This window comes from Mercenaria mercenaria, chromosome 10 (genome assembly GCF_021730395.1).
Source record: "Mercenaria mercenaria strain notata chromosome 10, MADL_Memer_1, whole genome shotgun sequence".
In the NCBI taxonomy this organism is placed as follows: Eukaryota; Metazoa; Mollusca; class Bivalvia; order Venerida; family Veneridae; genus Mercenaria; species Mercenaria mercenaria.
The window spans coordinates 76384320-76399727 of NC_069370.1; the positions used below are offsets into that span (position 1 = coordinate 76384320).

Consider the following 15408-nt stretch of genomic DNA (forward strand, 5'->3'; position numbering starts at 1 on the left):
TTGATGATATCTAGGTCAAGTTCGAAACTGGGTCACGTCCGGTCTAAAGCTAGGTCAGTAGGTCAAATAATAGAAAAACCTTGTGACCTCTGTAGAGGCCATATTTTTCATGGGATCTGCATGAAAATTGGTCAGAATGTTCATCTTGATGCTATCTAGGTGAAGTTCGAAACTGGGTTAACTGCAGTCCAAAACTAGGTCAGTAGGTCTAAAAATAGAAAATCCTTGTGACCTCCCTAGAGGCCATATTTTTCAATGGATCTTCATGAAAATTGGTCAGAATGTTTACCTTGATGATACCTAAATCAGGTTTGAAACTAGGTCCATGCGGTCCAAAACTAGGTCATTAGATCAAATAATAGAAAAACCTTGTGACCTCTCTAGAGGTCATATTTTTCATGGGATCTGCATGAAAATTGGTCAGAATGTTCACCTTGATGATATCTAGGTCAAGTTCGAAACTGGGTCACGTCCGGTCCAAAACTAGGTCAGTAGGTTAAATAATAGAAAAACCTTGTGACCTCTCTAGAGGTCATATTCTTTAATGGATCTGCATGAAAATTAGTCAGAATGTTCATCTTGATGATATCTAGGTCAAGTTCGAAACTGGGTCACGTCCGGTCTAAAGCTAGGTCAGTAGGTCAAATAATAGAAAAACCTTGTGACCTCTGTAGAGGCCATATTTTTCATGGGATCTGCATGAAAATTGGTCAGAATGTTCATCTTGATGCTATCTAGGTGAAGTTCGAAACTGGGTTAACTGCAGTCCAAAACTAGATCAGTAGGTCTAAAAATAGAAAATCCTTGTGACCTCCCTAGAGGCCATATTTTTCAATGGATCTTCATGAAAATTGGTCAGAATGTTTACCTTGATGATACCTAAATCAGGTTTGAAACTAGGTCCATGCGGTCCAAAACTAGGTCATTAGATCAAATAATAGAAAAACCTTGTGACCTCTCTAGAGGTCATATTTTTCATGGGATCTGCATGAAAATTGGTCAGACTGTTTTAATCTTGATGATATCTAGGTCAAGTTCGAAACTGGGTTATGTGCGGTCAAAAACTAGGTAAGAAGGTCAGATAATAGAAAAACCTTGTGACCTCTGTAGAGGCCAGTTTTTTCATGGGATCTGCATGAAAATTGGTCAGAATGTTCACCTTGATAATATCTAGGTCAAGATTGAAACTGGGTCACATGCGGTCAAAAACTAGGTCAGTAGGTCAAATAATAGAAAAAACTTGTGACCCCATATTTTTCATGGGATCTGTATGAAAGTTGGACTGAATGTTCATGTTGATGATATCTAGGTCAAGTTTGAAACTGGGTCAACTGCGGTCAAAAACTAGGTCAGTAGGTCTAAACATAGGAAAACCTTGTGACCTCTATAGAGGCCATATTTTTCAATGGATCTTCATGAAAATTGGTGAGAATGTTCACCTTGATGATATCAAGGTAAAGTACAAAACTGGGTCACATGCCTTCAAAAACTAGTTCATTATGTCAAATAATAGAAAAACCTTGTGACCTCTCTAGAGGCCATATTTTTCAATGGATCTTCATGAAAATTGGTCAGAATTTTTATCTTGATGATATTTAGGTCAAGTTCAGATCTAGGTCACATGAGCTCTAAAACTTGGTCACTATGACAAATAATAGAAAAAACGACGTCATACTCAGTTCATGTAGGGACAGGTGAGCGATTCAGGACCATCATGGTCCTCTTGTTAGCTCACCTGAGCAATGCTCAGGTGAGTTTTTCTGATCGCTCGATGTCCGGCATCCGTCATCTGTCGTCTGTCAACATTAAGCTTGTGTATGCGATAGAGGCTGTATTTTTCAATTAATCTTCATGAATATTGGTCAGAATGATAAACTTTATGAAATCTAGGCCGAGTTCGAAAATGGGTCATCTCGGGTCAAAAACTAGGTCACTAGGTCAAATCAAGTAAAAACCTTGTGTATGCGATAGAGGCTGTATTTTTCAATTGACCTTCATGAATATTGGTCAGAATCATTGCCCTGATCAAATCTAGGCCGAGTTCGAAAATGGGTCATCTGGGGTCAAAAACTAGGTCACTAGGTCAAATCAAGTAAAAACCTTGTGTATGCGATAGAGGCTGTATTTTTCAATTGATCTTCATGAATATTGGTCAGAATGATTACCTTGATGAAATCTAGGCCGAGTTCGAAAATGGGTCATCTGGGGTCAAAAACTAGGTCACTAGGTCAAATCAAGTAAAAACCTTGTGTATGCGATAGAGGCTGTATTTTTCAATTGATCTTCATGAATTTTGGTCAGAATGATTACCTTGATGAAATTAAGACCAAGTTCGAAAATGGGTCATCTGGGATCAAAAACTAGGTCACTACGTCAAATCAAAGAAAAACCTTGTGTATGCAATAGAGGCTGTATTTTTCAACTGATCTTCATAAAATTTAGCCAGAATGATTACCTTGATAAAATCTAGGCCGAGTTCGAAAATGGGTCATCTGGGGTCAAAAACTAGGTCACTAGGTCAAATCGAAGAAAAACCTTGTGTATGCAATAGAGGATGTATTTTTTAATTGATCTTCATGAAATTTGGTCAGAGTGATTGCCTTGATGAAATCTAGGTCGAGTTTGAATATGGGTTATCTGAGGTCAAAAACCAGGTCACTAGGTCAAATTAAAGAAAAATCTTGTGTATGCGATAGAGACTGTTTTTTTTTCAATTGATTTTTAGCTCACCTGAGCAATGCTCAGGTGAGTTTTTCTGATCGCTCGATGTCCGTCGTCCGTCGTCTGTCGTCATTTAGCTTGTGTATGCGATAGAGGCTGTATTTTTCAATTAATCTTCATGAATATTGGTCAGAATGATAACCTTGATGAAATCTAGGCCGAGTTCGAAAATGGGTCATCTCGGGTCAAAAACTAGGTCACTAGGTCAAATCAAAGAAAAACCTTGTGTATGCGATAGAGGCTGTATTTTTCATTTAATCTTCTTGAATATTGGTCAGAATGATAACTTTGATGAAATCTAGGCCGAATTCGAAAATGGGTCATCTCGGGTCAAAAACTAGGTCACTAGGTCAAATCAAAGAAAAACCTTGTGTATGCGATAGAGGTGGTATTTTTCAATTAATCTTCATGAATATTGGTCAGAATGATAACCTTGATGAAATCTAAGCCGAGTTCGAAAATGGGTCATCTCGGGTCAAAAACTAGGTCACTAGGTCAAATCAAAGAAAAACCTTGTGTATGCGATAGAGGCTGTATTTTTCAATTCTTCTTCATGAATATTGGTCAGAATGATAACCTTGATGAAATCTAGGCTGAGTTCGAAAATGGGTCTTCTCGGGTCAAAAACTAGGTCGCTAGGTCAAATCAAAGAAAAACCTTGTGTATGCGATAGAGGCGGTATTTTTCAATTGATCTTCATGAATTTTGGTCAGAATGATTGCCTTGATGAAATCTAGGCCGAGTTCGAAAATGGGTCATCTCGGGTCAAAAACTAGGTCACTAGGTCAAATCAAAGAAAAACCTTGTGTATGCGATAGAGGCGGTATTTTTCAATTGATCTTCATGAATTTTGGTCAGAATGATTACCTTTATGAAATCTAGGCCGAGTTCGAAAAAGGGTCATCTGGGGTCAAAAACTAGGTCACTAGGTCATATCACGTAAAAACCTTGTGTATGCAATAGAGGCTGTATTTTTCAATTGATCTTCATGAATTTTGGTCAGAATAATTGCCTTGATGAAATTTAGACCAAGTTTGAAAATGGGTCATCTGGGGTCAAAAACTAGGTCTCTAGGTCAAATCAAAGAAAAACCTTGTGTATGCAATAGAGGCTGTATTTTTCAACTGATCTTCATGAAATTTAGCCAGAATGATTACCTTGATAAAATCTAGGCTGATTTCGAAAATGGGTCATCTGGGGTCAAAAACTAGGTCACTAGGTCAAATCGAAGAAAAACATTGTGTATGCAATAGAGGATGTATTTTTCAATTGATCTTCATGATATTGGTCAGAGTGATTGCCTTGATGAAAACTAGGTCGGTTTTGAATACGGGTTATCTGAGGTCAAAAACTAGGTCACTAGGTCAAATTAAAGAAAAATCTTGTGTATGCGATAGAGACTGTTTTTTTCAGTTGATATTTATGAAATTTGGTCAGGTTGATTGCCTTAATGAAATCTAGGTCGAATTTGAATATGGGTCATCTGAGGTCAAAAACTAGGTCACTTGGTCAAATCAAAGAAAAAACTTCTGTATGTGATAGAGGCTGTATTTTCCAGTTGATCTTCATGAATTTTGGTCAGAATGATTGCCTTGATAAAATCTAGGTCGAGTTTGAACATGGGTCATCTAGGGTCAAAAACTAGGTCATATCTCAGGGGTGTAAAATTCTTTTTCACACCACTCGCCCTGCAGGACTAATAGCTAGTAAAATCTACTCGCCCTTAGTGGACAGTCACTCGCCCTAATAATTGACATTTTTAAAACTCAGGTAGTAAGGAAGGAGTATTATGTACAACAAGCAAATTTCAAACATAATACATAGCTCGTACACTACGTTTCCTTTTTGATTATTCATTTTTGGTTACTCTTAAATTTCTTTTTCACACCAGACATTTTTCTTTCACTAATTTTGTCATCTCCACCATCAAGTTGCTCTCCATAATAACTGCATCGATAGTAAAAATAATCACAGTCTAACCCCTACCGTAGTTTCCCAAAGTGTCAGGAAAGTATTAAACATCAGTTATTTTCCTTTTCTCAAGACTTATTTCCCGAAAAATAATTATTTTAAAAAGTGTCATAAAAATATTGACACAATATTCATCATCCACCTACCCGTCTTGAAAGCAAACAAAAAAGTTGACGATCATCGGTAATTATTCTGTTGATAAACTAAGTAATTGGCCTGTTTTCATCATCAACTAACATCCACTCAAAGAGCTAAAGTGTGTCGGCATCATGACATCTGAAGTGGAGATCAAAGCGGTATTGTTGCACGAGATTGTCATGGCATTACGTCATATTACAGTTTTTCGCGCCATGTGACCTATTTGTCCTCAAGGAATTTACATTATCGTTTGAGAAGAATATTTTATAAAAAAAAAATACATGTACCAAGATTTATTTAAAACTTATTAAAAACCGTAACAACATCATTTTGTTTTATTTTAAAACCACATTTCTATTTACGTCCACGAGGTCACGTAACCTATTCCGCCGCACTAACAGAAACCTTTTCACCAAAAAAATTGTTTTACTCAATGTATTTAAATTACTGCCGCTTTTTCATTATTTAAGATTTTTTAATTCTGTTTTTTTGTTCTTTCTGGTCAAAAGTCCGAATTTTATGCCCATAGTATGTATCACTTATTTTCTCTTAGAAAGAAATCAGTAATTAAGATCGCGCTGTTTGAAATTTAACAAATGATTATATGAAAATTCGACCGTTTTCATACAAATTTGCTTACATTTCCGTCGATATTTTATTGAAATCTTAGTAGAATTCAAATTGTATTACTTCTCAAGCGATGTTGAAAAACTGAAGCGATAAAGTTAAAAAAATGAATGCACTACGCGCGTTTTTTTTTTGTGTACTGGTCGATAAACAAAAGTAACGGAGATGTAAATTTGATATTACGATAGGTCGCACGTGCTCTCGGAATGGAAAATTACCGGCATGATTGACGTTTTGATATCTTTACGATTCGCGGGTAAATTCCAGTCAGTCAAAGTAGCAACTGAACTATCTCAAAGTTTGTTGACGTTTTTCAAGATGTAATTTCTGAATTTCATTAAAGCTACGACGTAAAAACCACTCGCCCGATCGGTCGAGTATACAGCGAGATCCACTCGTCCTATCCAGACTTTAACTCGCCAATGCGAGCGGGCGAGTGGAATTTTACACCCCTGATATCTAAGAAAATGCTTGTTTTATCGCAAAGAACCAAGTTTTTGGTCCAATCTTAATGAAAATTGGTCAGAATATTTGTTTCCATGAAATCACTAGGTCAAACATGTTTTACACTGTTATGGAGTGTTTCTTAGGTGAGCGACCTAGGGCCATCTTGGCCCTCTTGTTATGAAATTTGGTCAGGATGATTGCCTTAATGAAATCTAGGTCGAATTTGAATATAGGTCATCTGAGGTCAAAAACTAGGTCACTTGGTCAAATCAAAGAAAAAACTTGTGTATGTGATAGAGGCTGTATTTTTCAATTGATCTTCATGAATTTTGGTCAGAATGATTGCCTTGATAAAATCTAGGTCGAGTTTAAACATGGGTTCTAGGGTCAAAAACTAGGTCATATCTAAGAAAATGCTTGTTTTATCGCAAGAGACCAATTTTTTGGTCCAATCTTAATGAAAATTTGTCAGAATATATGTTTCCATGAAATCACTAGGTCAAACATGTTTTACACTGTTATGGTGTGTTTCTTAGGTGAGCGACCTAGGGCCATCTTGGCCCTCTTGTTTTCTAGTGCCATTTAGCAAAATATCGGGTTCCACTAGTAATTATTTAAAGGCTGTTTTAATGTGCTAAATTTATTATGTTGTTTTGTTGTTGTTTGGTTTCATATAAAAGTTCACGTTTCAGACAGGCCGGGACTTTCTGGTTTCGGAAGTATGATACAAACCAACGTACTCAATGACTCTTTGGACTTTTGGCTGGAGTTCTTTCAGGTCACTGCTTGTAGTGTTGCTAGAATTTTTAGTCTCCGCGGGCCTTTTTCGCACAAAGAAACTTCTTATTTTCCTCTCCATTTTCGCAGTTGAGAATCACCGACCAAAACGAAAACAAATATCGTCTAGAAGCTTACTTAGATATCAGATAATTACATTTGTTTAAAGCGACAAGCGTCTACAAGTGGTCATGTGATTGTTGGTAAATTAATTACCCCAAAGGAGTTTTTAAAGAGGAAAGGACAGTTTGAGCGAATTCCACTATTTTCGAACAATGTTTGTTGGCATAATATCTCGGCAAAGTTTGATAACCACCCAAATTGCCCCAGCCACTCTTAGATTATGGCCAAGTTCGATGACGGGCATATTTTGTGACAGTCTGGCACTCTTGTTAACAACTGAGCACGATGTGCTCAAGATGAGCGATTGTTATCACCAAGTGTCTGCTATATGTTGTCAGCCGTTTGACTGTTAACGTGCTAGAAGTCATAATTTTGACCTAATCTTAATGAAATATGGTCAGATGTCACTCTTAATAAATTTTGGACATTTTCGTTACTGGATCATCTGAAATCATATCTAGGCTTTAAATCAATTAATATGAAAACCTTGTTAACACCCGAGAGGCCACGTTTGCTACAGCATCTTCATAAAATTTTAAAAGTTTTTCATAAAATCTAGGTCAAATGTGAAACTGTGTTACCCGAGTTAATAAACTAGGTCACAAGGTCAAATCTTAGAAACACCTTGTTAATGCTTTAGACGCCACATTTTCTTCTTGTCAGAATACATTGGCCCATTTTAAAAATAATTTGATATTTCCCATTTTAAAAATCATTTTAAAAATAATTTCACTGATATTTCCCATTTTAAAAATAATTTCACTGATATTTTCCATGCTCAACTGGAATTGTTCAAGCAGTCTGTGAAACTCAGGTGAGTGACTGAAAGCCATCTTGGCCCTTTTGTTTGACATTTTTCAGGTTACATTTACCAAATTTTATACTTTTTTTCAGGATTTCAACGAAGAACATGCACTCCAGGCTTTCAGAAAATTTGACCATGATAACAATGGCTATATAAATGCAAAAGATTTTGAAGAAATCATGATTTCTCTAAAGAGTTACCTGCTCACACCATTTGTACAGGAAAATCTAGTATCTGTAAGTATATCTGAAAAGCAGATAATGTATTTCATGGGAATGTGTGCATTTTGGCAATTTTCAGAATAATAGTCATGAAGGTAAGGGGTGTGTTTCATTTGTTTTGGGGATAAAAGGAAATGCAGTTGTTCCCACTTGCTATCTTCCCAGAATCAAAGGTTCAGAGTGAGTTATAAGTATGGATGGATAGTATGGTGTCCTTATTTCAACAATATTTACTTAAATATCTTTTGAGAAACTATTGGTCAGAGTTACTCATACTTGGTCCATACCATCCAGGCAAGGTCCTCTCTCAGTTTTGTTCAAATGTAGGCATTTGGCACTAGAGCTAAAAATAAAAAAAAATCTTTAAATGACTTCTTCTCCTGAAGCCCTTAATGGATTTTCATCAATTTAGGTCTATAGGATCATTGTATGGTCTTCTCGCAAATTTATCAAATTGTGATGCTTTGCCCCTTTTAGAGGCGCTAGAGCTAAAAAAAAAAAAATTAATACCACTTGATCGAAATTCATCAGACTTGGTCTTTAGGATCATTATAAGGTCCTCACCTAGGCCCCTTTTAAGGGGCTGCTAAAGCTATAAATTTTGGATGGAAGTGCATGCCGATTTTTTTCGATTGAGTACACAATTACTCGTTAAAGTGGTTTCTGTAACCGGAATATGCAAGAATTGGCCGTATTTAGCATTTTTTCACTATTAAAGGGAGATCATTCTAAATAATTAGTTGTTTCACCATTTCTCCTGTAAGCAGTGATATTAAGTCTCAAAACCATTTCTTGTTGTTGGATAAAGTTGTAAATAATAACTTTGTGCTAAACCATTGTAAATTGAGTAAATTTTAATAGCTTATTTAAGATCGTAATTATTATTTTATGTATCGGTGACTAATAAAACGCAAAGCCGAACTTCTGGAGAAAAACTGCAAAATCAGCATAAAATTTGGTTTGGTTTACATTTTAAATTATAAAGAATATGTTTTTTATGATGTACTGCTAATTTTAATGTTTGCACACAGGTGTGGTGTGATTTTCTAATTGTTTATGATATAAGCGGTACTGCAATAAGCGGCATAATTACACTTTACAGCGACCATGATTTTGCAAACACGTGTTACCTGGCAGGGGTCATTATTGACCATTGAGCATCAATTTGTATAATCTGGATAATTGATCGAAAAGATGTAGACACTTTGGTGCCGTTTAGATGGCCGCATTAAAATTGAAGTGTTTCTAGTCTCTTTTTTTTTTTCGAGTACTTGATTAGAAAATTTCGTAATCGATACTCGGAACACTGAGCGAATACCCAGTTAACCGGTTAACCATTGCCATCCCTACTAAAAATAAAAAAATGTCTAAATGCCTTCTTCCTTTGAACCACTTTGCTGATCTTACTGACATGGTCAGTAGCATGTTAAACTTTCCTCAATGAAATTTGTTCAAATTAGGGAATTTGACATGTTTTTTGTATTAAACACAATTGTTGCCATCTATGATTCAGAGCAGCATACATAAATTATATTTAGTGTCAAATGATCAAGTTCAGGTGAGTGGCATAGAGTCACTGTGGCCCTCTTGTTTTGAGAATAAAAGTAAATGCAAGTGTTTTATTTTTGGAATGAAAGGAAATGTCATTAGTTGTACCCCCCGACAACAAAGTTGTAAGGGGGGGTATACTGGTTTCAGGTTGTCTTTCCGTCTGTCCGTAGACGCAATCTTGTGCGCACCATCTCTCCTTATCCCCTTGACAGAATTTAATGAAACTTCACACAAGTGATCAGTACCAACAGTAGTTGTGCATGGGGCATGTAAGGTTCTTTTAGAAAAAAAATTTGCAGAGTTATGGGACTTTGTTTTTTTGTTACTATACTATATACATAGACACAATCTTGTGCACACCATCTCTCCTCATCCCCTTGACACAATTTAATGTACTTCACACAAGTGATCAGTACCGACAGTAGTTGTGCATGGGGCATGTTAGGTTCTTTTAGAAAAAAAATTTGCAGAGTTATGGGACTTTGTTTTTTTGTTACTATACTATATACATAGACACAATCTTGTGCAAACCATCTCTCCTCATCCCCTTGACACAATTTAATGAAACTTCAAACAAGTGATCAGTACCAATAGTAGTTGTGCATGGGGCATGTTAGGTTCTTTCAGAAAAAAATTTGCAGTGTTATGGGACTTTGTTTTTTTGTTACTATACTATATACATAGACACAATCTTGTGCGCACCATCTCTTCTCATCCCCTTGACACAATTTAATGAAACTTCACACAAGTGATCAGTACCAACAGTAGTTGTGCATGGGGCATGTTAGGTTCTTTCAGCGACAAAAATTGCAGAGTTATGGGACTTTGTTTCTTGTTAACATACTATGTACATACAGTCTGCATATGCAATCTTGTGCGTGCCTAATCTACCAAACCCCTGCACACAATTTAATGAAACTTCACACAAGTGATCAGTACCAACCCTAGTTGTGCATGGTGCATGTTACATTCTTTTAGATAAATATTCTGCATAGTTATGGGACTTTGTTTTTTGTTACTATACTATATACATACAGTCTATATACATACAGTCCACATAATTATGCAATCTTGTGTGCGTCAAATTGCAATGTACTGTGTCAGTGCATGAGGGGGGTACATTCATCACCTTTAGTGATAGCTCTAGTTTTGTTTGTTTTGGGAATAAAGGAAGTGTTTCATTAATTTTGTTTTAGGATAAAAGGAAATGGAAGTGTTTTGAATATAATTTATGGTTTTCGGTTTATTTTTAGCTCACCTGTCACAAAGTGACAAGGTGAGCTTTTGTGATCGCGCGGTGTCCGTCGTCCGTCGTCCGTCCGTTCGTCCGTCCGTGCGTCCGTGCGTGCGTCCGTAAACTTTTGCTTGTGACCACTCTAGAGGTCACATTTTTCATGGGATCTTTATGAAAGTTAGTCAGAATGTTCACCTTGATGATATCTAGGTCAAGTTCGAAACTGGGTCATGTGCGGTCAAAAACTAGATCAGTAGGTCTAAAAATAGAAAAACCTTGTGACCTCTCTAGAGGCCATATATTTCACAAGATCTTCATGAAAATTGGTCAGAATGTTCACCTTGATGATATCTAGGTCAAGTTCGAAACTGGGTCACGTGCCTTCAAAAACTAGGTCAGTAGGTCTAAAAATAGAAAAACCTTGTGACCTCTCTAGAGGCCATATATTTCACAAGATCTTCATGAAAATTGGTCAGAACGTTCACCTTGATGATATCTAGGTCAAGTTTGAAAGTGGGTCATGTGCCATCAAAAACTAGGTCAGTAGGTCAAATAATAGAAAAACCTTGTGACCTCTCTAAAGGCCATATTTTTCATGGGATCTGTATGAAAGTTGGTCTGAATGTTCATCTTGATGATATCTAGGTCAAGTTCGAAACTGGGTCACGTGCTATCAAAATCTAGGTCAGTAGGTCTAAAAATAGAAAAACCTTGTGACCTCTCTAGAGGCCATATATTTCATGACATCTTCATGAAAATTGGTCAGAACGTTCTCCTTGATGATATCTAGGTCAAGTTCGAAAGTGGGTCACGTGCCGTCAAAAACTAGGTCAGTAGGTCAAATAATAGAAAAACCTTGTGACCTCTCTAGAGGCCATATTTTTCATGGGATCTGTATGAAAGTTAATCTGAATGTTCATCTTGATGATATCTAGGTCAAGTTTGAAAGTGGGTCATGTGCCATCAAAAACTAGGTCAGTAGGTCAAATAATAGAAAAACCTTGTGACCTCTCTAAAGGCCATATTTTTCATTGGATCTGTATTAAAATTGGTCTGAATGTTCATCTTGATGATATTTAGGTCAAGTTTGAAACAGGGTCATGTGCGGTCAAAAACTAGGTCAGTAGGTCTAAAAATAGAAAAACCTTGTGACCTCTCTAGAGGCCATACTTATGAATGGATCTCCATAAAAATTGGTCAGAATGTTCACCTTGATGATATCTAGGTCAAGTTTGAAACTGGGTCAAGTGCCTTAAAAAACTAGGTCAGAAGGTCAAATAATAAAAAAACCTTGTGACTTCTCTAGAGGCCATACTTTTCATGGGATCTGTATGAAAGTTGGTATGAATGTTCATCTTGATGTTATCTAGGTCAAGTTTGAAACTGGGTCAGCTGCGGTCAAAAACTAGGTCAGTAGGTCTAAAATTATTTAAATCTTTTGACCTCTCTAGAGGCCATATTTTTCAATGGATCTTCATGAAAATTGATCTGAATGTTCACCTTGATGATATCTAGATCAATTTCGAAACTGGGTCACGTGCGGTCAAAAAACTAGGTCGTAGGTATAAACCAAGATATTAATACAATTAAATACTACAGTAACTGCTAATCCAGATGTGTCCTCAGAGAACATTTCACAGTTACGTAATAATCCAAACGTAAATACCACATTAAACTTGAATGAAAATAACAGTGTTAAATCAAAATCCATACAAACTAACACACAGTCCGGTGAACAAAAGGGAATTGCACACATATCACGTGCAGATAACCGCAGCGTGAAAAGATCTGAATCAGCAAATCCATACAGTCGGAGTATTTCTCGTGGAAGAAGTATGGATTCCCCTGTTTCTAAAAATAGACAGAGGGAAAACCCGAGATCAATGCACCAGAGGATAATAAGTAGAACGTTGTGGAGAAGGTTCGGTTAAGATGCGCCCTATTAAATGCTCAAGGTCTTGTTACAAAACGCACAAATAAATTGAATTCTGAATTTTTGAACAATGTTTTCAGAGAAAATGATATTGTGATGTTCACGGAAAGTTGGACGGACCAGTTTTCTGTTTTAGATAAAGATTCATTTGAATATTTTGTACTACATAGAACTTTGATTAAAAGTACATGTAAAAGAAACTCCGGAGGCATTATAATATATCTGAGAAATAATTTGGTAGATGCAGATACTTTATTCTTTACAAGTCAAGATGATATATTATGGGTTAAGTTGTCTGCAAGTAAACTGAATATTAACAAAGATTTATACATAGGATTGTATTATGTTTTACCCGATGACAGCAGTAGACAATCTGTGGTCGAAAATAATATTTTCGACAGGCTTACAGACTCAGTTATAAATATTGAAAATAAATCAGATGGTAATTGTTATTATTTCTTGTTTGGTGATTACAATGCACGGACTTCCAGCTTTCCTGATTATGTAACAAATGATAATATTAACCATATGGAAATGCTACCGGATGATTATATCTCTGACACAGAAATACAGAGAAAATCACAAGATCAAGGTCATGTAAATAATAATGGTCTCTTATTGCTGGAATTTTGTAAACAGACTGGTTTAAGAATTTTGAACGGAAGAATAGGAAAAGATTCTGACATAGGTAAATTTACTTTTATAAATAACCGTGGGTGCAGTGTGATTGATTATATCTTATGCAAACAAGAATTATTTAACTGTATTGAAAAAATTGAGATCGATGATCCAAATATTTTATCGGACCATTGTCTTGTATCTTGTTCATTTTGTTTGAATAGCTTAGAAAACACTATTAGATGGTAACTGTAGTGAGGAATGTGAAAGTATAAATTCAAAATATGTATGGAAATCTGATATGAATGAGCATTTTCTTGAACAATTAGCGAGTACTGATATTACAGAAAAACTTGCTGTCAAATGAAATATCGTCATGTATTTCTCATAGTGATATAGATACATGTTTGAATGAATTTCAAGGTATTGTTGGTCAGGTGGCTATGCCGCTTTATATGAAAAATGTTAATACAAAGAATCAAAATATTTCTAATACATTGATAAAAAATCAATCTTGGTTTAACGAAGAGTGCTACGAGAAAAAACATGTATTTTTTAAATGCTGAATAAGTTTTGTCAAAATCCAACTGACGTTAACCGAGTGAATATGGTAACAGCTAGAACGGAATATAAGACTTACATTAGAAAATATAGATTTAATCATGATAAAGAGAAAACTTCAAAGTTGTTAAATGCTAGCGTTAAGAATGCGAAATTATACTGGTCTATGTTAAAAGATGCGGCAGGTGTGAAACAATCAAATATACCATTGTCAACCTTTGAAAAATATTTTAAAGCGGTTAACACTCCGGATGATAGATTTTTTTGTCCGAATGAAGATATTTTATTCTTCAATAAAAGGTATCAAAATGAGAAATTTAGTATTATGTTTGAAGAGCTTAATGACTCGATTTCTACTGATGAAATACTGTCAGCTATTAAACAACTGAAACATAATTATTGTTAAACGAATTTTTATTGTTGGTAAAAACACATTTGTTTCTGTCTTGTATATACTTTTTAATAAGATTTTTGAAGTGCGTTATTTTCCTGAAAAGTGGTCAGATAGTTATGTCATTCCGCTACACAAGAAAGGTAGTATTAATACTGTTGATAATCGTGGTATAACATTGTTGAGTTGTCTTGGAAAACTCTTTACACGTATCTTTAATAACCGATTGAAAAGTTGGGCTGAATATTACAATGTATATGTAGAGGCACAGGCTGGATTTAGACCTAATATGAGTACCATTGACAATGTCTTTGTATTGAACGGTTTGATCAATCATGTTTTGAATCAGGGGAAACAACTATTTAAAGTGTTTATAGACTACACAAAAGCGTTTGATTATGTTGTTAAAGATAATTTATAATATAAAATGATACAATTAGGACTTCGTGGTAAAATTTTAGATATTATAACATCCATGTACCAGTCAGTTAAGTCACGTGTTAAATATTTAAATAAACTTAGAGAAGAATATACATGTATGCTCGGGGTCAGACAAGGGGAGTGCTTATCTCCCTTTCTCTTTACATTTTTCATAAATGATCCAGAAGACATCTTTATTCGTAATGGCACAGAGGATTGATGTTAATATGTTTAAGATATTTCTCCTTTTATATGCAGATGACATTGTTATTTTTTCTAATTCAGCAGAAGAATTACAACATAGTCTATTTGTGTTCAGTGATATTGTAGAACATGGCAACTTAAAGTAAATACAGCAAAAACAAAAGTTATAATTTTCAGAAAAGGTGGTATGTTACCAAGAAATTTATGTTTTTATTATGAGGGTGAACCAATTGAAATTGTTAAAAAAATTCTCATATCTAGTAATAGTATTTACATGTGGTGGTTCCTTAAGTCAGCCCAAAGTACTTTAGCTGGTCAGGCACAGAAGGCCATATTTAAGTTGAACAAATACTTGTACAAATTTGCATATATACCGCCTAAACATAAATTGGAGTTATCTGATAAACTAGTAATGCCAATATTAAGCTATTGTAGTGAAGTATGTGGTTTCGCAAACGATTTGTCTTTAGAAAGGGTGCATTTACAATTTTGTAAAAAAAAAAACACAAAATGATTTTGTATATGGTGAGTTGGGCAGAACATCTGTGAAAGTTACACACAGTTATAAAATTATAAAATATTAATTGAAAATTGTACAAACACCAGAAAACAAATATATTAGAAAGGTATATAATATTTTAAAAGCTGATTTTGAAAGTGATCACC

The 15408-nt window shown here is 35.3% G+C and overlaps 1 protein-coding gene across 1 annotated transcript in view; it reads left to right on the forward strand.

Annotated features, from left to right (window-relative positions):
- The window catches only part of LOC128546462 (calcium-binding mitochondrial carrier protein Aralar1-like), a 35749-nt gene extending 21210 nt beyond the window's left edge, over positions 1-14539 (forward strand). Inside the window, exons 7-8 of the mRNA XM_053517002.1 lie at positions 7699-7845; positions 14195-14539. Of these exons, the coding sequence (XP_053372977.1) occupies positions 7699-7845; positions 14195-14539 (492 nt within the window). The remainder of the gene's footprint in view (positions 1-7698; positions 7846-14194) is intronic.
- The last annotated feature ends 869 nt before the right edge of the window (positions 14540-15408 follow it).